Source organism: Eulemur rufifrons, chromosome 17 (genome assembly GCF_041146395.1).
Source record: "Eulemur rufifrons isolate Redbay chromosome 17, OSU_ERuf_1, whole genome shotgun sequence".
Taxonomy (NCBI): domain Eukaryota; kingdom Metazoa; phylum Chordata; class Mammalia; order Primates; family Lemuridae; genus Eulemur; species Eulemur rufifrons.
Window position 1 is genome coordinate 92,734,561 of NC_090999.1, and position 25,761 is coordinate 92,760,321.

At 36.4% G+C, this 25,761-nt stretch overlaps 1 protein-coding gene across 1 annotated transcript in view; it reads right to left on the minus strand.

Annotated features, from left to right (window-relative positions):
* Positions 1-25,761, minus strand: part of FBN2 (fibrillin 2) — a 258,662-nt gene that overhangs the window by 95,566 nt on the left and 137,335 nt on the right. The window contains exons 9-16 of the mRNA XM_069492804.1: positions 24,651-24,803; positions 23,016-23,249; positions 21,943-22,080; positions 10,505-10,624; positions 9,456-9,581; positions 8,527-8,649; positions 6,723-6,845; positions 1,207-1,359 (exon numbers count right to left, since the gene is read on the minus strand). Of these exons, the coding sequence (XP_069348905.1) occupies positions 1,207-1,359; positions 6,723-6,845; positions 8,527-8,649; positions 9,456-9,581; positions 10,505-10,624; positions 21,943-22,080; positions 23,016-23,249; positions 24,651-24,803 (1,170 nt within the window). The remainder of the gene's footprint in view (positions 1-1,206; positions 1,360-6,722; positions 6,846-8,526; positions 8,650-9,455; positions 9,582-10,504; positions 10,625-21,942; positions 22,081-23,015; positions 23,250-24,650; positions 24,804-25,761) is intronic.

Consider the following 25,761-nt stretch of genomic DNA (forward strand, 5'->3'; position numbering starts at 1 on the left):
TTAATGTCAATGCCGTAAAGATTAAGGAATGATACATGAAAATATTTTTCCAGTTTACACGTGTATTTTACTCTCTGGTAAAATGTCTGCTTTAAAAGTCCTTTACCATTATAAAATAACAAAAAATTTATCTATTCCATATGAAAATTATTTTAATGTAGAGACATAACTTCACATTTTATTCCAAAAGTCATCAACAATATTCATTACTTAGATCATTTTTTCTTCACTGTTCTAAGATGCCATCTTTATTATACCTCACATCCCTGTTTATATCCAGGTCTGTTTCCAGATTCATTTTATTAGTTCACTTCCATTTTTTTCTAATCTTACACCAATTTTTATACTTCTTTCATACTATGCATAATTCAGTTTAGTATATTTTAGTGCAAGATTCCCTTCATTATCTTTCTTTAAAAAAACGTCATACTCAATAATTTTTCTAGAGGTAGCAAACAATTTTTTTCAGGTTTGAAGAATCCATTTAGGATTTCCAGGGGAATTACAAACCATTTTCTTTGCGGGAATGACTTTCTCCATCTTCCATGTGGAAAGTTCTTATTTCTTTTATTCAAGACCAAACTAAATGTGTCCCTCTGTGAGGTCCCTTTTAAGGCACTAATCATAGTAAACTGTAATTAGTATGTTTGCTGCCTATATTTTCAAATATTTACAACTTTAAGGAGAAACAGAGACTGTGTTTATTTTTGGATCCCTACTGTACTTACAGGTATTCAAGACAGGTTTAGTGAAAGTATGAATTAACAAGAGTCAATCTCATCAACCTGAGAGAGTCTGCAACTACTGATAGACTGCAGCCTAAGACCATTTGGTATCAAGATTTAAAAAATAAAATCAGGTCCTCATGCATTTATAACCTTGAAAGTGGCAAGTAAATTTTATGCTATTTATCTTCACAATGACATCACAGATCAAGGAACTTGAGGCTAGTGTATTCATGTAAAAAAATTTGTTGTAACAATCGTAATATATCAGCAAACACATTTTCCTATTCACCATGAGTTCTCTCTCTGCCTAGAGATCATTCGTGAACACAAGCCAATCTCCTTATCATATATCTCATGTGTCAGTATAGAATTGGATTTCTTTTCTTCAATTAAAAATAACGACAAAAAGCTTCAGAGCTGATGTACTCTTTGGCCAACTATGTAATGCTGCATTTCTAGATTCTGCCCATTTAACTACCTGAGTTTTTAGCAGGGCATGGCTGGCAGGGCTCTCCAAAACCATAGTCTGGGTTGGCACAGCAGCATTCGGACTTGGTCACTGCTCCAGGGAAAGGACGGACACACACTCCCTTCTTGATCCCACCGTAGCAGGTACTGCGCATGTGAGTATCTAAAGGCGACAGAAGAACAATGACTTAAGATAGTGATAGAGACAAAGATTTCAAAACTCAAGGCTTCTTTTAACCTAAGTGTCCACTAGATTGGAAGCTTCTAGAGGGCACCTGCCACTTTTATTTTGCACCTTTAGCAACTAACAGGGTTAGAAAATTAACAAATGTTTGTTGAGTGAAGGAAAGAATGGATGCATATCACCAATTCTTTTTTTTTTTTTCCTCCAAGAAGTTCTATGAGCTACACAGGTATTCATCATCCCACTTATCCTCATGGGCCTTTCACTGAAGCAAGGGTATTTCCACAGTTATAAACAACACTTTGAGCTCTATCTCATCACTGGCTATACTATACTCAAAATGACACTTATTATTTCTATTTTGGAAGTTCTTGTGAACAATGAAATATTATACAATGAAGTTAAGCTACCTTGAGGTGTCTCTCCTTGGGCGTGAGATTTCTTACTTCCACTGTCTGAGTTAGGATGCCATTCCTTTCAATCCCCAGGATATTGTTTATGACTGTTAATCTCAGATGCTCAATAAATCCAGTTATAAAAATAATGACTACCACTATGTGTCTTTGGCATTGTGCTAGTTGCTTTACAGACATTGTCTCATTGAACAGTCAGGTCAACAACTCTGGAGGATAGGGGTCATTATCCACATTTTACAGATGAGGAAGGTGAGCTAAGAATAGAGCTATGTAAGTAGCTTGAAGTCCTTGAATATCCAGTGCCTGAGCTGGGATTCAGACAAGGCTTGTGTGACTTACAAAATTCTTCCTCTTTCCACTATGTCATACTACATTCCAAAGCAGCATATCTGACATAGTTCTCTCACTCTCAATTCTCATGAAATATACTACAACTTTATGAGACAGTAAAGGGTGAACTATAAAAAAAACTCAGATCATCATAAAGGCCAGAGAAGCAGGACAATGTTTAAGCAGTATACTGACATGGTAATTTCATCAGTGATAACCCCTATTATTATTCACAACTTGTTGGAAATAATTTTATCTGCTTGTTACGTAAAATGAGTCACCTTACAATTTCTTAGAATCTGGGGTGTTTCTGAATAAAAGCATGTGATTTATGATTGCATTAAAAAATGAGATCTGTGCGTGTTCAAACGGAAGAGGGCCACGGGATTCACCACCCCCTCCTCTGAGGAGGCAACTTGGAGACCTTTTCTGCTTCTGCCATGGCTGAGTTTGGTAGAGTTCGCTCTGAGTCACACACAAATGCAGGGCTTGATGCAAAGACAAATTTGCACAAATACAACATAGTTCATGATTTCCATTATGATTTTGTGAGTTCTTTGGACTCAAAAAATTAGCAATTAATCTCAGAAGCCATAGAGGAACGGTCAAAATTACTTCTGTTTTCATAGTAAGAACATATGCCATGAACAATTTTTAGAAGCATGCGGTTAAAAGGCCTATGGAACTTACTGGAAGAGTGAGACACATTACATGCTGGTTTTCATTTCAGGTTAACTAATGTGCTTAGAGTACCCAATACCAGAAATTCCATGAAAGAGAAAGTAATGAAATCTATGTATGGATTTTGGGGACATAAGTTGTCCTAGGATCAGAGCCTCATGGGATGATCTTACATAACTTATATACCACCTTCTTTATTCATTAGCTAGGATGAAGTTTATACAGTAAATGAAAGTATATTTGTTGAGCATTAAGCACAGTGGCCAGGACACACAGAAAATACCCCCAGAAAATGGTGCCACCTTATTTCTCTCTTCTGTCTTCAGTGAGGACAGTGACCTCTTCCCGTTCAAAGACCTCAGATTGGAAACCTAGTTCACAGAACACTATTCAAATGTAATTAAGCCACCGTTCACAGGTGGACAGGAGAAGAGGACCAACACCACAGCACCATTAGAATGTGCTCATAGGAATGCCCTGGTGAGGGATCGGACCTAAATGCAAAGCTATTTCTTTTCCATATGTTACCAAATTTCTGCATGTCTTTTCTTTCTTAAAAAATGGAATTGTTTTAGGACTTTCTCAAGTAATTAGTAGATTCTATACATCAATGGTAAAATACGTATGGATGCAAAATGCTAATTTTATTTTATTCTTTCTTTAGTATCAATTTTTTTATTACTAAGCAGCAAATAGATATGATGCCACTATTTCTAATTTAATGCAAAAATAATAACAGTGATGGTTAACTTATTGGGCATTTGCTATGTACCAGACACTGTTCAAAGCTTTATACAGATAAAGTGTCTAATATTAACTGATCTAATCCTAAGAATAGCTACAGAACAAAGGAGGCACAGATAGGTAATGCATCCTGCCCAAGGCCACACAGCTAGTAAGCAGCAAAACTGTGATGAAGAAAAGACAATTAACCTTTAACTGGCAGAAATGTTCATAAAGATGTTGACATATTCTTAAACCAACACAACAGGATGTTAACAAGGAAATTTAAGGTGAAATCCTATAAATATCAAATAACAAGGTGAATTTTGAGACAGCACCCTAAAGGAAGCAGATATCAGAAAATTAGTTACCTGATTCTTAAACCCTTCCCAACATTGAGGATACAAATAGTTGAAGAGAGGATTTTCTTGAGGAGCATTTTTTTTTGGTGGGAGCTGGGTTGAGTTGGGACTGCTTCCCTCCTGGCATCTGATTAAGAGAACAGAGCCTGACGAAGCAGCTGCAGAGCTTTGTGCCCACTCCGGCCCCGGGCTCAACAAGCAAAGACCAGAGGCTGCCGGTCCTGCTGCAGGGGGAAAGGAGTGGAGCAGTGTGGGGTGAGATGACAGCACCAAGGACGCTGTGTCCTATGGACTGGAAGTGCGTCACATTAAGAGGGGGTTCCAGGACGACCACATGGAGGGTGACGAGACACCACCAGAGGAGGCCTCTGTGAAGAGGACTGCTGAATGGATGATCAGGGGTGGGGCGAGGAGTGGCCCAGGAGAAAAACGCGAGGTCTGCGACTCAGGCAGGGCAGTGAATGCCTCTGAAGGACTCACAAAATTGCCCACAAGGAACAAGGTGGCTTTAAACATCTGCAAACACCAGCAATCTTGAAGCCAGTCTAGGATAATATCAGTAATAAAATAACTTCTTTGTTCCATCTTCTAAAGCCCTTTCCTCCTCCACTCTGACCCTGGAAGAATGAGGAACCTTCTCACTCATTCAAGATTCGAGCTTAGAAGAGAAGCTGTAACTTAAAATCCAGTTCGAAGTACTAATTATTATAAGGTACGGGTATTCTAATTTCTAAATTCAGATTATTTTTGTTACATAAAGTCATCGTAGAATTTTTTTGTTACCTAAAAATATTCAGTAAAGTTATGGGGTGGCTTGAGTTTCCTTCCTTACTTATTGAATACACAGCCCCCATTGAATAAATTTAAAAATTAATTTTAAAAGAATGGGAAGAACAAAAATACAGTTGCCTTTTGTTTATACCCTGCTTGAGTCATACCTCTTCAACATACTAGTTAAAATCATAGCTTAATTTTCTGAAAATAAAAAAATCTTAATATCTAGAGAAATAAAAAATGAATATACAAAAAACAGACTTAATACAATGTTAATCCTAATAATCATTCATAGTAGTGACTCTAAGCCTCACTAACAATCAGTGGACCTAAAGAGTGACACCACGGCATTAGACATGAATAAAACACAGCTAGCACCTTATAGGAACAGCAACATAGGATTTTACACATGACGAACGGTGTTTTGATTTTAAGAAGTATAAGTGACTACAATGATGAAAAACTGGAGCAGGCTTTCTGATAATTTCTGATGTGTTTCCCAGATGTGGACAAGAGAATGAATTTTTTTGTGTTTGAACACTGAATTCCTAACAACTACTTATATGTTGGTCGCTTAAGAGAAAAATAGTTTCTCCCTCAAAAGTTGCCTTTGTACTCGCTGTCGATTTCAACAGGATCATTTAGGTAAAGGAAAAAAAGCAACCAAGTGACTGAAAATATTCTGGCTCTGTAAGCAGGAAGAAGCTACATTCTTTTAGTAGCTGTATTTGAAATATCCCTGAACAAAGTGCTGACGACCTGGCAGGGTGAAATAAATCCTATATTGGATAGAGTGGATGAATTTAAGTGAATGGATTATTTCCATCTGCTGATTCTTCATATTTTTTTCCTTTTGGAATTCAAATGTTTTGATTCTCATAGGTAAGAGTGAAATATTAACAACTATGTCTAAGAATTTCATATCTCTCAAATATACTTTTAAACCACTAAGTATTTCTAAGTTTTACCATACAACCTGAAAAATAGAGGGTGAACGAAGGCTAATTAACTCTAGAAGTCTCACAAAAGCATTTCAAAGAGAAATTTGCATTAATTAACTGCACTGAATTTTACAACTTACTCTGCGATCCTTGTCATTAGATCACATTGTTCGGGTTCTGAAATGCCAATGACATTTCTGCTTTGCCTGCCTCTTCAAAGCTGATGCCTGGTAATTCTGATTGATTTTCATGAAATCCATTTGACAAAGTATCCAAGAGGAATCTGAATGGCTTAGAATAAAATATATATTCTTTCTCATACTCTTGCCTTATTTCTACAATGAATTGCATGGTGATGAGTTATAACTAAAAACATTTCTAGCTTTGATGTAAGTCCAAGTTCTATGGCATTAGTTATTTGCATTTTACATTTTTGTTTGGGTAAAAGCAAGAGTTTGCTTAAATATAGTTATAATCTCCATTTCATGTCTTACTTGTTATTATTTACAAAATCTAAATCCACTGTGTTTAGAATTTAGTCACCTAATATTGCCAAAGATGCTGGTTTAAGGGCCATATTTTTTCTTCTCCAGCATTTTTGACTTGCATCTCATCAGGGCCTTCTGAAGAAAGCTATCTGGGGGAGGGGGCTCTCTGTCCATTTTCTTAAAAATAGCTTTATTAAGTTACACCATACCATGGAATTTGCATACCACACAATTCACCATTTAAAGTGCACTATTTAATAGTTTTTAGCATATTCACAGATATGTACAGCCATCACTATAGTTGATTTTAGAACATTTTCATCACCAAAAAAGATCTTAGCTACTACCCATCTCTCCTAACAGCCCTATACTCTCTTCATTAGCAACCATGAATCTATTTTGTCCTGATAGATTTTCTTGTTCTGGACATTTCGTATGAATGGAATTATATACTATGTGGTCTTTTGTGACTGGCTGCTTTCACTTAGCATAACGTTTTCAAAGCTTATCCATGCTCTAGCATGTATTCTTTTTATGTCTGAATATGATTCCATCATATGGCTGTATCTCTTTCCATTTTTAAAAGATCATTTTGGACAGTGGAGTATTATAGAATGTTCCACTTACCAACACACACACGTCCATCCATGCCCACAGCCAGGCCTGGGGGACAGTCACAGCGGAAGGACCCTTCATTGTTGATGCAGTGCCCATTCATGCAGATTCCTGGGGTCTGGCATTCGTCAACATCTGCCCAGAGGGTGACAGAGCCAGGCCATTACTGGGTAAATTTAACTTTATTACAGAGTTTACTTGTCGCCGTTGCTCTATACCATCAACTTCTTGTTTTTAACTTTATAATTTGCAGAAGAACACAAATATGATAACTGATCTTACACTTACAAATGCGATTCTTTCAAGCACATTTTCAGAAAGATGAACTGAATGAAAGTTGCTTTACTTTATCCATTAAGAAAAAAAAAAGCCTCACAAACTCTTTTTCTATTATCTATTTGGCAATCCTGTTTAATATTAAATATTTAACTCATATTAGTTAAGTGAAACAAATTATTAGGAAACTAAGACAAACTTTTGTCATTTTTTCACACAAAAAAGTTTAGAGGTAAATGTTAGTTTGATGTTAATTTGATCATTTCATAATAATAAAATCATTTGAGGTATCTCTTCTAATTTTTAATTCACTTGAACTTACCAAATGTAACTTAACATTAAATGACTTTCCCAAAAGATGTAAGAGACTTCAAATATAGAGCTGCCAACTCATGAACATTTCAAGACTTATGAATCATAATATTTGCAATACCAAAATTAATAAAAAGTAATTTTCAGAAAGCAGAAACTGGTGAGATCTAAGTCATCTTTATATGTATATTTAGGTTTCTTAAGAAATGCTGAAATAAAGTTAGATACTGTAACATAATGATACACACTAGAGCATAATGATAATCTCACATCTTTTGTTAAATTCAAGTTAGCTGACCTTGAGATGCCCTCCCACTCATGAGTTCAATCAGCAAAACTACAGTGTTTCCATTTAATCCTCTTTCTTGGATAGTCACAAAGCTATTTGTTATTCAGAAACATGAAAAATTGGTCTCTATTTTTTTCTCTCTACTGACCATGGAATTTCATTAAAATTATAGGGATTGGTTATGAGTCTTATTTGGTATTCAGATAAGTTTGTGCAATTGAAGGCAGAAAGTATTCATGGAGTTAATTTTGACTAAATGGAAGAAACTAAGAAAAATAAAAATTTTCTTCTACGTAGCAACTGCAAAATGTATTCCACTTTTCTAAATTCCAATTGTGAATATAAACATAATACAGTCTCATTTATTTCCAAGAGGCATATCTTTTGCTTCCTAAGATCATTACTAGAGCCTGGCCTCCAAAATGGGTTTATAAAAAAAATAATTAGTAAGAATATTAAAATTATGTCTTCACTAAATCAATGTAAGATTTTTAGATAATGATATAGTTCCGAATGATCTGTAGAGGAGCTTTATGGAAATGTAATGCTAAACCAGCGTCGAACGGCAGTGGACAATCTAGTTCTAAGAACATGCAATGATGAAAATTTTTCGAGATTTTTTTTCCCTCTTTTTTATTCAGCCAAGGAGGAGACAGATATTATGTCTACATTGCTCCCCTCAAGACTTGCTAAAACCAGTATGTCATTCCCTTAATCTTTCCTATACCATTATTATTTTTGTAAAGATATTACTGTTCCCTAGACCACAGTGTATGTTCCTCTAGGAAGCTTTAGACACCTGCCTTACTGAATTAGCAAGAGATGTGCATAATAGGAAATGCACATGAAGAAAAACTGAAGTAATTTCTTGCATGATTCATTCCAATAAAAAAGACGGTTTCAATCACGGTCACTTTCCTATCCCAAAGCCATACACACCAGTGCAGTAACGCCCATTTGGAGCCAAGACAAATCCGGGTTTGCAGATGCACTTGAAGCTGCCGTCCTCGTTGATGCACATTCCATTCAAACACATGTTGGTGGTGGCGCATTCATCATGATCTGCAGCAGAGGGAGCGTGACTGAGACACGGGCTTTGAGGGAACCAGTTCCCTCTTGCTCCACAAACAACTCTCAGGCAAATTCCACTACATAAATGAGCCATGTGCTCATGGATTTTAGTTTTTAAAAAAATAAGAATGCCAACTGGATGACAGCAAATAGGATGAAGAATGGAAAGGGCCTTTATTATAAGAGATAGAAAAGAAACGAATTAAATAAACTTTGCAATTAGCTGCTGTTAGAACCACATACACCATGAATAGTGTTTCATTTCGAGCATCCAAAAAGGTAATATGATTTTACTGAGTATTTCTTTTATGAGACAAGTGCAAATAGAGTATTTCTGTGGAGTACTGGTAACCACTGCACTGCTAGACATCACCAGGACCACAAATTTAGATACTTGTTTACCATAAATGCCAAACATTTTAATATTCCCCTGCTATGGGGGAGGGGAGGGAAAGACCTCTTCTACCTTGTTGGTTTTGTAACCCCAACATCTGAAATACAGTAGGGGCTAGCAATTATTTGAATTTACAAAGACTAACTGCCACTTACAATTAAACAGGTACTACAAAGGAAATTTTTAGAAGCAGTAAATTATTCATTGTTAAAATATGTCCAAAAATATCTGTCCCTTCGCTTTAATAGTCTTATGTTAAATGTGTTCATATTTTACATAAGTTATCTGAACAACTCTGACATATGTGATCTGTGAACTTTCATGGAAATAGAATGTATGGTTCTAAGTAAAAAAATATATATCCCTTAAAAATCTTTTGCAACGGAGCAGGCAATTTCCATACCAACACAGTTTTTTCCATCTGTAGTTAATTCAAAGCCAGCATTGCAAATGCACTGGAAACTTCCATCTGTGTTCACACATCGACCATTTTTACAAAGAACTCCATTCTGGATGCACTCATCGATATCTAGGAAGATTAAGGATGGTCAAACATTATTCTTTTACAATGCTTATAGATAAAAACAGTAAGATAATAAGTGGAATTTTAAATATCCAGTTTATTTTTACATGTAATATCCAACATTGTGTTGCTTCTTTAGCAAAATTTCCATCTCTCACTGGCTTTTTTTCTTGGGAAGGTAGGTGTAAGCAATTTTACATCCCTTATAGTAGCTGAAGAGGGAAAGAAAGAGAAAAAAATGGGGTATGCAGTGAGCCTAAAAGAGGGTGGGTAGTGCAGTTGGAATTACCGGTGCAGCTGTTTTTTGACATAGTGATTGAAGATGTTGAAAAGTCAGAAAAAGATGTTGGGTAAGTGTGAAATAACTGCAGAATTTCTAGATTAAGAGTAATATAATGCAATCTGCTGGAGAAAGCTGATTCAAGCAACTACCTGTAGAGGAATAGGAAATGAAAAAGAAGACAAACAGAGTCATCCGGTGGAAGTATTCTGAGATGAATCAGCAGTGAGGTGGAGTCTGGACAGCGACGGTGGGTGTAGCAATGAAACTGCAAATGAAGACCAGGCATGATTTGGTGTTGGACTATGTGTGGGGTTCAAAGAAAACCGTAGCTGAAAACAACTGTAAGTCTTATGCTCAGTTAATCAGAGTAGATTATTGATGTTACTTGGAGAAAGGAAGCTGCAACCTAAGGAAGGAAGATAAACTGAATTTTTGTGAAGGTGATACCAGGGTGCCTGGGATATATATGCCAATAGTGTTTATGTTTAAAGGGAGCATCTCTAAGGATATCATAAAATAAATCTGTAATAATGTAACAGCACATATTTCATTCCATATCTTATTTTAATAAATTTGCTTTAAACCTCAATAGCCTTGGTCCCTCTATTTCACGGAACATTTTCATATGTGAGAGCAAACGCCTTACCAATGCACGCTTGCTTGGTCGGCGTCCTCTGGAATCCAGCATGACATTTACAGTAATAGGAACCAGGTGTGTTAACACAATCTCCATTAGTGCAGGGATTTGATGTGCATTCATCAACATCTGTGAGCAGCAAAAGAAACCATTATAGACTTCACTCCGTTTGTAGAAATGTTTGTTTAAAGTACATTTAGCCCTCCCAAATTTGAGAGAAGGCCAGTCAGTGGTAATAGTCTAAATAACAGAGTATTTATAAATGAATGAAAATTCCTTTCTTCAAATACATACAGAGGCCAGTCTGAAGATTTACAAAAATATTGCCCATCAGAGAGTACATGGAAATTTGCTTTAATCAAGAAATAAGGATTTTTCAATTGGAATAATGCCCAACAATTAAGAGCATGGCCTCTGAAAAGACGAGACCCTGAGTTCCAACAGGCTGCAGCACTTACTACCTACAGCAATCTGGGCGAATTATAACCTCTCTAAGGCTTAGTACAGTTTCAGAAAAACAATGAAAGTTCTTTGAAGATACGTATTTATACCAAATATTGTCACTGCTATTAGTTTTTAAAAAATAGATTGATCGATTATGGAGTTTCTTTGGTATTACTTTTTTGTGAACTCATCTATATACACAACTATAGATGCACTGAGGCTTGGATGGTATTTTGAAGTAACAAGCACAGGGGCAGAAAATGGAAGCAAAACAAATCCTATTATTTTCAGTAGCTTTAGGTTTCTTTAGGATCTTAAAATTGGCACAGGGATTTTTTTTTTCCATAAAATGAAGTTTTAGGCAAATAACAGTTTGAATCCAAAATGGGAGAAAATCACTGCTTTGCATTCAAGGTCTCCTAAACCTTCATTAAATGCAAACCCACTGCAGAATTCAGGGACTGAAAAACCAAACAACAGACTGGGCAGTCTGGACCAGTGAAATCCCAGAGAAATCACGTGTGCCAGTGTGAGAAAGTCGATTCATCTTCTCTCAGCAATGCCCACTGATTACACTGAATGCTGGCAAATTAAAAACCGAGCTAGCTGGTGGGGGCATAATGATTTGCCATCTCACATGCATGTAGAAGCCATTAACATATACAGTTTCAGCTAAATTGGAGAGCACAGCAATAAAATCAATTCACAGGTTTAGCATTTTAATAAACAGATTATTCCTTTCACAGATGTTCTTAAAAGAGGAACTGTACTCTATCAAACTCACCAACCTCATTTATGTAAACACTCAGACTGAATGCAATTAAGCCCTTTCTGGTAAAGGAAAAGGAAACCCCTCATAATGAATAAAATAAAAGCAACAAAGAATAACAGGATTAAATGCTTTTTTCAATTCATCCAACAACCCTTCAGCCCATTAAGACTCACTTACATTTAAACTTTTGGTTGATAACATCAATTCTACTGAGCCAAAGGAATGAAGCAAAATGAGAAAAAAGAGAGAGCATTAGCAAGCATGTAAGGTGTAATTAATGGACTTTCCAATACAAAATATCACCTTCAGTTTGCAGTGTTGAAGATCACTTAAATTCTCTGTGTGTACATAACTAAAATGCAGCAATTAAGAATTAGTTGGAGCTGTATCTTTATAGAAGCCTCAATGTAAAGCTCTGTTCTAGCAGAGAACACAGGAGACCATGCACCCAACCCCCTCTCTTTAGCTAAACTTTGCGGGAAGCCATGTCACTGTTCTGGACCTTTTTCTCCCTTGAGAGCCTGCTGCTCCTAAGGCTCCCTGTTGCCAGTTATCTCGCCATCACGGTCCTAATTCATTTGTCTCCTTAGCCCCATGGGGACCTCATCAAGGGCCCAGCACACAGAAGAGATATAATAGTTCACTTATTTCTTTTTTGGGAGTGAGAACAATCTCAGCAAACCATTAGTGACTTTACAACTCCATATTACTTTGAAACTTCATTTTTTGTTTGTTTTCTGGGATTATGGTAATATTTTAAGTTTTAGACTAATCACAAATGACCACTGCCACCTCTGAAATGGGCTTCTCATGTCTCCTCTTTATTCTGAGTTTCACAGTTAATTACCTCCAGGTAATCATGTTTGTTTGTCTTATTTACAGGAACAAAAGTACTTAAATAGTACAGTCTGTACACTTTCATTTCTATCTATGTTTCATTGGAGAACTAAGTATTTTCCGGCAAAATTCGTGGTATTTAAACTAAAATATACGAAGAAATTGTGGAAAATGCTGATTATCAAAATGGTAAAATTCTCAAATACTATTAGGGTTAAGGAGTACTTTCTCATGAAAGATACTTTATATGTTAATTTAGAAAAGACTTTTTTTTTTTATTTGCAAGGACTCTAAGATTACCTGTAGCCCAAAACAGAAATTATGTTTCATTATTCTAAAATAGAATGATTAGAATTGAGTTAAAAACACTGCTAGTAGCAGTTGACTTATATAAACATCGAGAGTCACAAAATTTAATTTTAGAGAATTCTCAAAAGAAGGAGAGAAAAATGTGATGAGTAAATAGACCTGTTTTCAGGCCTCAGAAGTAATTCTGTGTTCAGCAAAATGGACCCAATTCTATTTTCCTTGTCTTTGATGCTTTAACACAGCTTTTGCTTTTCAAGTTATACTGTTCCATCTGGTATCAAAAAAAAGTTCCCAAATGGCATTGGCAGTTTCTTATTACTCAAAACACTGGCACAATTGCAAGTTAACACTCTTATCTTGGGCTCCTATAATTTGCAACACTAGTTAACTTATATCCTCTTCAGTTTTTCTGACATCCCAATTTGTTATTTAGAAACTCCAATCCAAACTGATCAAAAGCTGATACTAGAGATAATAAAGGATTAAAAATATTAAAAACTCATTTTCTGAAAATGTGCCCTAATACTAAGCTATGTCTCTATGAATTACAATAGTCAGAAAGATAACCCTGCTGCTTAGGTTTTAACTTTGCAAGGCTGATTGATGAGTTCCATCTAGAATGGAACTGTCTGTAACTGTCTGGGTAAACACAGAAGTTTGAGATTTACATTAACATATTAACTGTGCAGACATACAATCTCAACACTACATCAGACAGAGTTGATAAAAAGAGTATCAGAATCCCTTCTCAGCTGGGCTCTGGGAAAAATCAGACCCTACTACCTTAAGACATTCATTGTATGTAATTAACTTATCTCTTTTTTTTTGTATGTAATTAACTTATCTCTTATGCATCTCAGAAGGTGGTACTGACTTTTAATAACTATGCTTCAGCCTAAGGAGAACTGAGAAAAGTCAATCAAGTCATTTTCTACAAGGTTTAATTCTAGTTGAACCCTGGCTGAAAAGGTTGGGTAGCAGCATGTCTACAGAAAAAGAACTTTTGATTCTTAAAGCAGTTCATCTTTATACTAATGGTTCGCAAATATAGTCCCCTAGAGTAGAGGTGTTTTATAAGAAAGAATAAAGTGCACCTGGGTGTTAACATGAAATAAATGATGGTCTTTGGCTAATTTACAAAGAATGTTAAATTTTGGGCCAATGTTTACCCGTTGGTTAGTGTATCATTTAGTGACAAATATTAATAGAAAAACATAAATAGTCGATCAAATTTCAGTTTCATAGATTGTAATTGTGTATGTACATACAAGAGGAGATATTTATATATTGTATATTTATATTCATATTTTTGGTAGTAAAATAATTTTCAAGTCATATTATAAGAATAAATATATCAGTATTTCATGGTATTCCAAAAATAACACCAAGACTCAGGTGGTCTATCCCTTAAGCATCAATCGTATCAGCTGAGCCAGGACTGCTGCATATGGGTATACACCATACAACGCTAGGGCGCACCATTCACACAGGTTCTATGAATAGTGCCCCTTCAGGTTGTACAGTCAAAACTTGAGCTAAGCCTTATTTAATTACTCTGATCCTACAGCCCTGCACGTAGTTTAGAATGATTTGGTTTTCTAAAGTATCATTTACTTGGTTCAAATTTTCTTTTATAATCATAGTGCACTTAGACAGTTTAACTTGGAAAAACTGTGATACTAACTTTCTCTGTAACTCTCTCTGTACCTGGCCTCTCTTCTATATTGTTTAACAGAAGACTTGAACCCAAATCTATTATTTAGAATTATACTAGTTAATGAAACAAATATATGATCATTTGCTAACACTATGAATGAATAAAAGAATAACTTCAAAATTGCTCAATTACCATCACCCTAAAGCCACTCTTAAAAGATAATCAAACTCTCTTAATTACCATACCCAATAAATATTTTTCCCTCACTATATTTGATTTTTTCTACTGCATTTAACACCTGACCCTGCTTTTCTCTTGAAAGTGCACCCTTGCATAGCTTCAGTGACATAGCCCTTTCTAGATCACTCTGCTGTCTCTCCAACGCCATGAGCTAGAAGGGGCTTCAGTGCTGCTGTTCCACAGGATTCCAGCCACAGTACTACCGTTATCTTTTTACTTTTCCTGCTGTTCAGCCGGGGTGACAATATTCACCCTCACAGTTCTAATTGCTACCTTATGTTGCTGACTCCTAAATCTATAACTTTAGCCCTAAACACTCCTCCTCTTAGCATTATGCCTTTATAATTAAATGTCCTAGACACCAAAAACTCAACATGTCCAAGAGATTCAACAACTATGTGGTCCCAAACTGCACCTTCTTCAGCATGTTAAAGTCACCACCATATATCCAGTTTTGCTCAGCCAGAAACTTGGGTATCACTGTAGTTTTCTGCTAATTACCCATGACTAATCGCTCATCCAATCCCACTGATTAACCTCCCGAACACCTGTACAATTCTGTTGTCTGCAATCCTTTATCACTGTTGTCATCATTTCTTGCCAGGGATCACTATAAAAATTTCCTAACTGGCTTCTTTGTTTCTAGTTTTTTCATGCTAAAAACTTTACACTGAAAAAGTAAGAGGTACTTCTGCTTTTAGCCAAGACAGATTTTCCCTCCTTCCTGAAATATATAATGGACCAAGTATAAGAAATAATGGTTTTCGAGAAACTTGACATCAGGTAACAAAGAACACAGATCTCTAAGAGATGGTAAACAAACACAGTGAACACCATTGCTATTTCAGCTTATGGCTTTGAGAGAGTTTTCACACCATGCTGCAGACAGTGGGAACCCAGGCAGAATGCAGCAAGTTCCTTTAGTAGAGGAGACAGAGTTGAATATCCAAACAAAAGCCACCTGATGTTTGTAAAAGAGAATACTGGACAGGACAGAATCGCATAGAAAGAGAATTTGGAGACTGCATAGGAGTCCTCCTCAAACGTTCAGCAGAACACAAGTAAACACATGCATGGGAGGAAACAATGAAGACCAGAAGAAGAATCTCATGAGAGGATTAGAGGTAAGCATGTCTGGCCATTACACGGGACTGGAGACAGTGCCTCTTCCCAACAGCCAACTGTAAAACCCCACAGGGTATTGGGGAGCGTATACAGAAGGGTCAGGTCTCACTAGTGGGGAACAGTGGGACCCGGAGTACACACTGCTCCAGCCCACCTAACAAATATTAAAAGTAAGATCTGAAAGGATCAAACCGTTTCTAAATAGCTTAATGTATTCCAGAACAAAGTTCAGGAATATTGATAGGAACACAAAGATATCCAGTGCTCGGCAAGGTAAAATTCACAATAGCATCGAATCAAATATTAGCAGGCCTGCAAAGAAGTAGAAAAATAGATCTATATTGAAGAGATAAATCAAACAATTGAAACCATCCCAGAACTGAAAAAGACATTAGAATTAGCAGAGAACTGTATGAAACAATTATAACTGTATTCCATACATTTAAAAGCTAGAGAAAAAGTAAAAATATTAAAGACAGGAATATACAAAAAAGATCCCAAATCAACTTCTAGAGATGAAAAAACACAATAGATGACACTAATACCAGATTATTCTCATTAATAAGAAAAGACAAGTGAACTTGAAAACAGTGATAGACAACATAAAATGAAACATTTACCAAGATAGACCACATTCTGGGCATAAAACAAGTCTTAATACATGTAAAATGATTCAAATAATACAAATTATGTTCTCTGACCACCTAAGATTAAATTAGAAATCAGTAGCAGAAAGATCACTGGAAAATCCCCAAATATTTGGAAGCCAAAAACAAATTTCCAAATAACCCATGCTTCAACCAAAAAAAGCGGGAACTTGAAAAGTTTTTTTTTTTTTTTTTTTTGAGACAGAGTCTTGCTCTGTTGCCCGGGCTAGAGTGAGTACCCTGGCGTCAGCCTAGCTCACAGCAACCTCAAACTCCTGGGCTTAAGCAATCCTACTGCCTCAGCCTCCCCAGTAGCTGGGACTACAGGCATGTGCCAGCATGCCCAGCTAATTTTTTTTTTCTATATATATTTTTAGTTGGCCAGATCATTTCTTTCTATTTTTAGTAGAGACGGGGTCTCGCTCTTGCTCAGGCTGGTCTCGAACTCCTGACCTCGAACGATCCACCCGCCTCAGCCTCCCAGAGTGCTAGGATTACAGGCGTGAGCCACCGCGCCCAGCCAAAAAAGTATTTTGAAATAAATGAAAATGAAAACACAACTTATCAAAATTTGGAGGATGCAGCTAAAGAAAAACTATGGGAAAATGTATAGCCCTAAAAGCATATATTGGAAAAGATAAGGTCTCAAATTGATGACCTTGGCTTTAACCTAAAGAAACTAGAAAAAGAACAAATGAAACTCAAAGTAAATAAAACACAAAAAATAAGAATCAGAGTATAAATCAATGAAATAGCAAACAGAAAAACTATAGAGAAAATCAAGCTAGTTACTTGAGCAGAACAATAAAACTGATAAAATCACACTCAGAAAAAAAAATAAAAAGAGAGAAGACAAAAATTACTAATATCTGAAGTATCAGTACAGTCTATCGATATGAAAAAATAAAGACATATTCTGAACAACTTCATGTCAATACATTCAAAAACTTATGACAAAATGTAAAAATTCCTTGAAAGACACAAATCATGAAAGCTCACTTAGGAAGAAACAAATAACCTGATAGCATACCTATTAAGAAACTGAATTTGTGGTTAAAAACTTCTCACAAAAATATCTCTATGTCTAAGTGGCTTCACTGGTGAATTCTACCAAATATTTAAGGCAGAAATAGTATCAATTCTGCAAAAACTTCCAGAAATATGAAACAGTGGGAACAATTTCCAACTCATTTTATGAGGTCATTATTACTATAAGATCAAAACCAGACAAACACATAAGTAAAGAAAATTACACACCATTATCCTTCATGAACATAGATGCAAAAATTCTAAAAAAATTGTAGCTAATCAAATCCAACAATTGTAAGAAGAATAATACACCATGATCAAGAGAACTTATCCCACAAATGCAAATAATTAACCACATTAATAAACTAAAAATTCAAATGCTCATCTAAATAGAAGCAGTAAAAGCATTTGACAGAATCCAACATCTTAGATAAAATCTTTAACGCAGACTAGGAATAGGAAACTTCCTCTACCTGATAAATGACATCTTCAAAAACCATACAGCTAACATTATGCTGAATTGCTGAATGGCAAAACACCAAATACTTTCCTTGCTTGACCATTGAAAAGACAAGGATATTCAATCTCACTGCTTCTATTCAACATTTACTGGAGGTTCTAACCAGAACCATAAAGCAAGGAAATAAATAGAAGATATTCATATTTGAAAGGAGGAGTTAAATTGAAATAAAAAATATACCATTTATAAAACCAAAAAATGAAATATTTAGGGATAATCTGATATAAGACAAGAAAGAACTATACACTGAAAGCTACAAAATATTTCTGAGAGGAATTAAAGAAGACCTAAATAAATGAGGGATATATCTTGTTTTCATGGGTTTTCATGGGTTGGAAAATACGGTATGATTAAATGTAAATTTTCCTCAAACTGACCTATAAATTTAACACAGTCCCAGTCAAAATTGCAGTAGGTTTTATTTTTTTAATTTTGGAAATTGACAAACTGATTCTAAAAGTCATATATTTACATACTACAAAAAATAAACTTCAATCCGTACTTCATGCAATATAAAAAACTAACTCAAAATAGATCAAAGGCCTAAAACTAGAAAACTTCTAGAAGCAAACATGGATAAAACTGAAAAACCTGACCATACTAAGTATTGGCTGGGGCTGCTGCTGGAAACGTAAAATAGTACACTTTGGAAAACATTTTGGTAGTTTCTTTAAAAACCAAATACATTCCTATCATATAATCCAGCCATTCCATACCTAAGTATTTACCCAAGAAAAATAAAATGTCCATAGCCAGAAACTGGAAACAACAAAAATGCCTATCGATGGGGGAATATATAAATAAATATGGTATATACATACAATAAAATACTATTCATCAACACAAATAGATCACTTACAACACGGATGAATCACAGAATAATTATGCTGAGTAAAAGAAGCCAGACACAAAGGTGTATGTAACAACATGATTTCATTTATATAAAATTATGGAAAATGCAAACTAATGCATAGTGACTGAGCAGTGATTGCCTGGAGACAGGACAGGGGTTGAGGACAGAAGAAAGGAGATGCAAGATGGGGAAATTAAAGAGGGGATACAGCAAATCTCGAAGGCAATGGATATGTTCATTATGTTGATTGTGGTCATGATTTCATTGGCATATACACATATCAAAAGGTACCAAGCTGTATGCTTCAAATATATACCATTTATTTTATGTCAATTATACCACAATAAATCTGGTTTAAAAATCTGCACACCACTCCATAATGGTTAATTTAGCAAACAATATGGCACTGTGTTTTTGGACTTAATGTCTTTTTGGTGTCAACACCTATGCTATAAGGCATGGTTTCTGGTTCTTTGTGGCTATCTCACAGCACACCTTTAGAGCTTCAGCTTCCTGCTCAGTTTTTTTAGGAATAAATGATTAGAATCCATCTATTCTTCAACACAGGGTGCATGGTCTGGGAAAATATTCAAGGAGTGGCATCTGGGACCAAAAATCTATTTGGAAAAACCAAGGCTCTTGATGAAGTTATAAGTTGGCTTTTTTCAGGCATGGGTTCAAAGTTGGGACTATAATCACAGCTTTGACTAGTGTCTGCAAATACGGGGTACATCTTGGGATCATGATCAGCTTCTTTAAGACTTCAAACTAAGCAAGCACAAATGGGGACCCTAAACAGTATAGACAGCTGTAACTTTCAAAATCTTCAGAACTTCATATGGAATGGGCTCTTTGTCTATCTCTCAACTGGTTCAGGACTCAGGCAGGGAGAAAGGTAGGTGTCACATATTGATTTCTTAACCCCACGGGGAAATTCCTTACTCTTCCCAGATACTAATGCCACCTCTAACTACTGCAAACCCTCCTGCTGGATTTGATGTCCTTCACTGCCTCTCTTCTCACCATGCTGCTGCCATACAGGTCATAGTTTATGAGTGCAAACCAATTAAAGTGGCATCTGGGGAATCATATCTTCCACGCCTACCATTGATTCTGTGGGAAAATATCTTGTGAGTTCCACACAACTCTCTCACTCCTTAAGCTTTTTATAGATGACCTAGAAGAATGCTGGGGACTCAGCTATAAAGAGTTTTATAAATAAAGCAGCCGTTCTCAAGGTATGGTCTGTGGCTCCTAGAGACCGCTGAGATCCTTTCGGGAGGGTCCTTCATTCAAAATGACTTTCATAACCATATTACGATGTTATTTGCCTCTTTCACCCTGCTAGCATTTGCACTGACGGTGCCACAGCAATGGTGCTGCCTCAGCACAAATTAAGGCAGTGGCATCAAACTGTCCTAGTGTCACTGCCATGAACTCACAGCATATTTAAAAAAAAAAAAAAAAAAAAAACATTTTCACTGAAGAATATAATTAATGAAGCAGTAAAAATTAATATTAAAACTCGACTCTTGAGTGTACTTTTTTCACTATCTCTGTGACAAAGTGAACATTACTTATTGCTGCTGACTGAAGTACCCTAAGTGTCTCAAGGAAAAACATTTGTGCAATTATTTGAGTTGTGTGCCAAATTAGCAGCTTTTTCCACAGGGTACTATTTTTGCTTGAAGACTGACTGACAGAAAAATTGCAGCTATTCAGATTTGGACAATGGCTGACATTTTCTTGAAAATAATGAAGTGAGGCTGTCCCTTTAAGGAAAATCATTGACCGTATTTGATGTTAAACTTAAAATCCGAGCTTAAAAGTAACAGAATTCAGAAACAGTATTCACCACTGTGTGCTTGACAGTTTCCCAATATTTAAAGGCATTTTTAATGAATTCAACAGTGATATTACCAAATGTAATTTCTTGATATTACATAGTGAAATATGTCAACTTTGGAAAGATCTGCATAACACAGCAAATCAACATACTTCAAATGACCAACGCATGTTACAAAGTCCATTCAAAGCACGAGACATATCACTGGGTTTACTGTAACGGAGTCCAAAAAGTTTACTGACATGGTTTAAGATTCCATATTGCAACTAAACTTTAAGAATTACTACTTGCTGAGTTTTAGTGGAGTATCAATAAATATTCACAATTATCTGAAAAGCCTATGAGATATTCTTCCCCTTTTCCAACTACATATCTGTTTGGGGAGGGATTTTCATTGTATTCTTCAACCAAAACAACATATTGCAACAGCTTAAACACAGAGGCAGATATGAGTCCAGCTGGCTTCTATTAAGGCAGACATTAAAGAGATTTGCAAAAACCCAAAACAATGACCTTTGTTTCAATATTTCTTGTTTTAGAAAACATAGTTTTTCATAAAAATGTTACTTATGTTAACAAACAATGGGTTTATTATAGTCATTTTTAAATGCATAAATAAATGTTTAAAAATTTTCAGCTTTAATTTCTAATAATTTTAAATGCATAAATAAATGTTTAAAAATTTTCAGCTTTAATTTCTAATTGATAGGTATAACCAATAATTTTTAAGTGTTTAAATGAGTCTGAGACCAAAACATTTGAAAACTACTACACTAGAGTATTAGATTTCAGTAGCCCATTGGTGTTTTGTCATCTTTTAAAAATGGATTCAGGCTCTATAAATCATTTGCAAAATATATGCATAGTTATATAGATTTCTTTTAATCTCTATAGTAAGAGTAAGAAATTCTAAGAAGGCAGGAATGAGAATCAAAGATAGAAATCACAATATTTAGGACCTGAAAGGGGGGGGGGAATTTTTGAAGTAAAATTCCAGCTCAGCTTAGCTTAAGGGGGGCATACTGAATACCATACACACAGGAGAGAGAGCTTAGAAATAAGCTTTCCTTCAAGATTTTTTTAAAAAATAATATTCGGTCCAATTTGATCCTATAGTCCAACATCTCTTACAAAACTAAGAAGGATTATTAAAGAATCACGAACTTACCTATACAATCTCCATTTGCATCCTGCTTATAACCCATGTTGCATTCGCATCGGTAGCTAGAAACAGTAGGTATGCAGCGTCCATTTAAGCAAAGATTAGCATGGTGCTTACAGATATCTATTGTCTGGTTCAGAATTGCTAAGGAAAATTAAATCACAAGTAATATTTAATCATTATGACATGCAGAGTTGATTTTTTAAAAGGATATTTAATAGTAAATTAATCAGATGTATATCATAAGTCCATATTATTCTATAGTTCACTAGAACTTCAATGTGGAGGATCTAAAAAATATTCTTGAGACATATGGTTGTAACCTGCATTTTTTAAGTTATACATCTGGAAACTTTGCCCATAATAATATCTTTTCACAATTTCAGGAATGTTCTCTGTACATTTGAGTGCTCTCCATTTCTTTTTTGTAACTGAGCTGAATATTCAGATATAGTAATAGGAAATATGCCAAAAAGAATAAACATAACTCTGTGGGACATTATTAAATATTATTAGCAAGAGAAGTGGTTTTGAAAAGAATGAACTTAAATGTCAAGTACATGAATGCCAATTCTGGTCTGGAGCCCACGGTTTTCAATTTCTTAAGCAATTTAACAAAAAAGGGTGAGGAAAGGAAAGATATGTGTATTACAATATTTGGATCAGCACAGAGCAAGACATTCAGTTTATCTCAGTTGAGAAATGGTTCTGGAAAATAATTCAAGGGGTGCATGGATTGGGCAGCTGCAAACAGCCAAATGCAATACACTGGAACCAAAACATCCTTTTTTGATGGCGTCAATTGGATTGGAGTAGTACCAGGCTCTCATTTGTATTTTCAGAGAAAGCCTGGGTCACACATTCTTTTCTCCAATGTGGCAGAAAGTTTATAGGACAGAAAAATAATATTTTCCTACTACATTTTCCTAAATTTAGTATTACTACCTTTCAGACCCTGAACTAGGTTTTCACACACACTTGTATGCACACACACCCCTTTTGAAAAGTAAAAAATGTTAGATATTGCAGTATCACTGAAGCAGAAAACTACAGAGTCCAAAGGGAAAGTGACCACTTACTTAGTCCAGTGATGATGGGCCCCTGTCCTCCGGCCCCCACACCAGCACCCCCAACGCCAGGAGAAAAGCCGTTGCCTCCAGGGATGGGGATAAAGCCTGTCCCTCCTGGGCCATAGCCATTGCCATTGCCACTTGGGGCAAAGCCATTCCCCCCAGTGCCTCCAGGTCTGGAACCAGCACTCCCTGGAATTCCTCCCATTGGAAGTCCATCCATGCAAAGCCTGCGATATTCCTCTAGAAGAAAAGAAAGTTTCCTTAAACACAAATGGATGTCTTTCTGCATAATAAAAGCAATCAGTGGGTTGTAATAGACCATTCTGGCTTACCTACAACACACAATATGAATAAGTAGGTTGCTAGCTTGATAAATGTTTTCAATGCTGGCAGTAGCAGGGAAAAGGTATAGATGTTTCAGAAAAAATTTAAAGTCTATATGGCACATTATTTTAACTGAGCTGCAAAACCAAAGAATCCTTTATATGTGCATTTTTATTTTATGCCCCAAAGTGCAACTCATAAAATTCCAGATATAACTGTGAATGCAAGAAATTTACTTCAATGGATGAAAATTAAAGCTTTAGGTAATTCATTTTATATATCTGGTTTGACTTGAATCCTCATCAGTATTACATTTATACATTTTTCCTATTTCTTTTCTTTAAGAGATTAGGTATTAGTACAGCTCCAAAATAGTATTTTTTTTTTCTAACATGGATTTTAATAGTAGACAATATATAGTACGCTTTTAAATTTGTTCATTATTTGTCCAGGTACCAAAGTTGGGTGAAGAGAAGCAAGAATATAGCAACTGCCTTATTTTTCAACTGTTTGCAGAATTAGAGCACTACACCAAAAGAAACAAAAATTATTAATTATACACTACTAGTAAAACTATGAGGTTCCAAAATTATTTACGAGGTGTTAACTCTACTTTGCTTTTTAACTAATAGATTTTGGTGTTTTATGACTTAGAGATTTTGAAAGAATGAAGACTATTTCTCCATAACAGTATATATTGGCATACATCTTTGTATTTCAAAGATTTAATTATTTTTCATGATTTTAATTCAGTACAAAATGATAATATATCAAAATATTTTTATGTGATAAACATTAATTGTACTTTACTATTCATATTACACATAACAAGAGGAGGCAGCCAATAGAGCAGAGTGAATGAGAGGTACTCTCATGCCCTCGTAGTATTAATTTTCAAGGTCATGAGAAAAGAGAAGAAATATCTTCAAGGATTGGGAAACCGTAAACTGAGGGTATTCCTGAAATAAAGTATAAATGAAGGCAGAACTTTTGTTATTCAAAGATATTCAAGCTCTGGAATGAAAGATCAGGAGGTTTAAAAACTGAATCGAAATACCAATATTTAACATAATTTTTAAAATGCTTGCCCCAAAACAAGTCAATCAGCTTTCACTAATCTGTCTGATATTATTAAATTTAGTATTATCAAAACTGATCGCAAATAAACAATGCCACCCTCCCCTACAAAAGACCCAAGTCACGGCGAAGAAACTACTGGAATACAAACATGAACTGTCTTGAGGAGGAGAACAAATCACGTCATCGTTACTGTTTGCCTAACGACGTCCCTCCCGCGGGCCCGCACCGGCCACTCACCGGACCCTCGCGCGGGACAGGCCTCGGGGACGGCGCCGACGCCCCAGCAGCGGCCGGGCTCGCAGCAGCACTGCGTCCTCGTCGTCCGGCCCGGCAGCTCCTGCGCGCAGCGCCCGTTCACCAGGCCGGAGAAACACGTGCCCGTCCTCTGATCTGAACACGACAAAGCAAGGCAGAAGACATGGCGGAGTTACCTCAGGTTCTCACAGCAACCATTCCACACAGTAGAAGAGACGAGGTGAAGTGAATTATTTTACTTAATCTCTATCACATCTATTCATTCCTTCATTCTCTTAATTTCTATGCACTTATTCATTCCTTTAGTCATTCAGTCAGCAAACACGCGTTAAGCACCTGCTCTGTGCAATATCCCGGGCACATAAAAAACGAGAGCCCCGGAGCAGATCCGAGGGCAACCTGCGGTGAGAAGCTGGATCAGACAGACGAGCCGCTCTCAGGAAACCAACCCCCCGTCGCAATCCCGCGCCGACCCGCAGGGGTGCGCTGCTGCGTGCCGACCAGACTCGGGGGCTGTCTGTCACACGGCAGTGACTGACCGACCCGACCCAGGCGCTATTTTAGAAAGGTTGATCAGAAGCAGCTTGAGATAGTGACATCTGAAGAAGACTTGACTAAAATGACAACATGAGCCATGAAGTATCTGAGGAGAGAGCAGCTCCTGAGAAGGAAGAGACTGGGCTTGCGGGGTGTGAGGAACGAGGGGCCAGTGTGACAAGAGAAGAGCACGGAGAGGGCGAGTGGAAACCACGGGCTCAGAGAGAGCAGAGCCTCCCGCGGACAGCCCTGCAGCCGTCAGGGGAGGGCTGTGGGATTCTGTTCGGATTTGGAGTGGAGCCTCATAAGGGTCGTGCATGATTACAATCAGAGAAAAGACAACGGTTTACATTTTTAGGAAGATCCCTTTGCTCTGAGAACTGACAGTAGAAAGACCAGTGAAGAGGACACTGAAGACATCCTGGTGAGAGACGACGGCGGCTTTGATGAGGGTGGCAGCAGTGAAGATGGGGACAGCAAGCAGACGGCAGCCATGCTTTGAAGGTACAGCCAGTGGGAACTCGCTTGGGTGTGGGGTAGGAGAGAAAGACAGTGC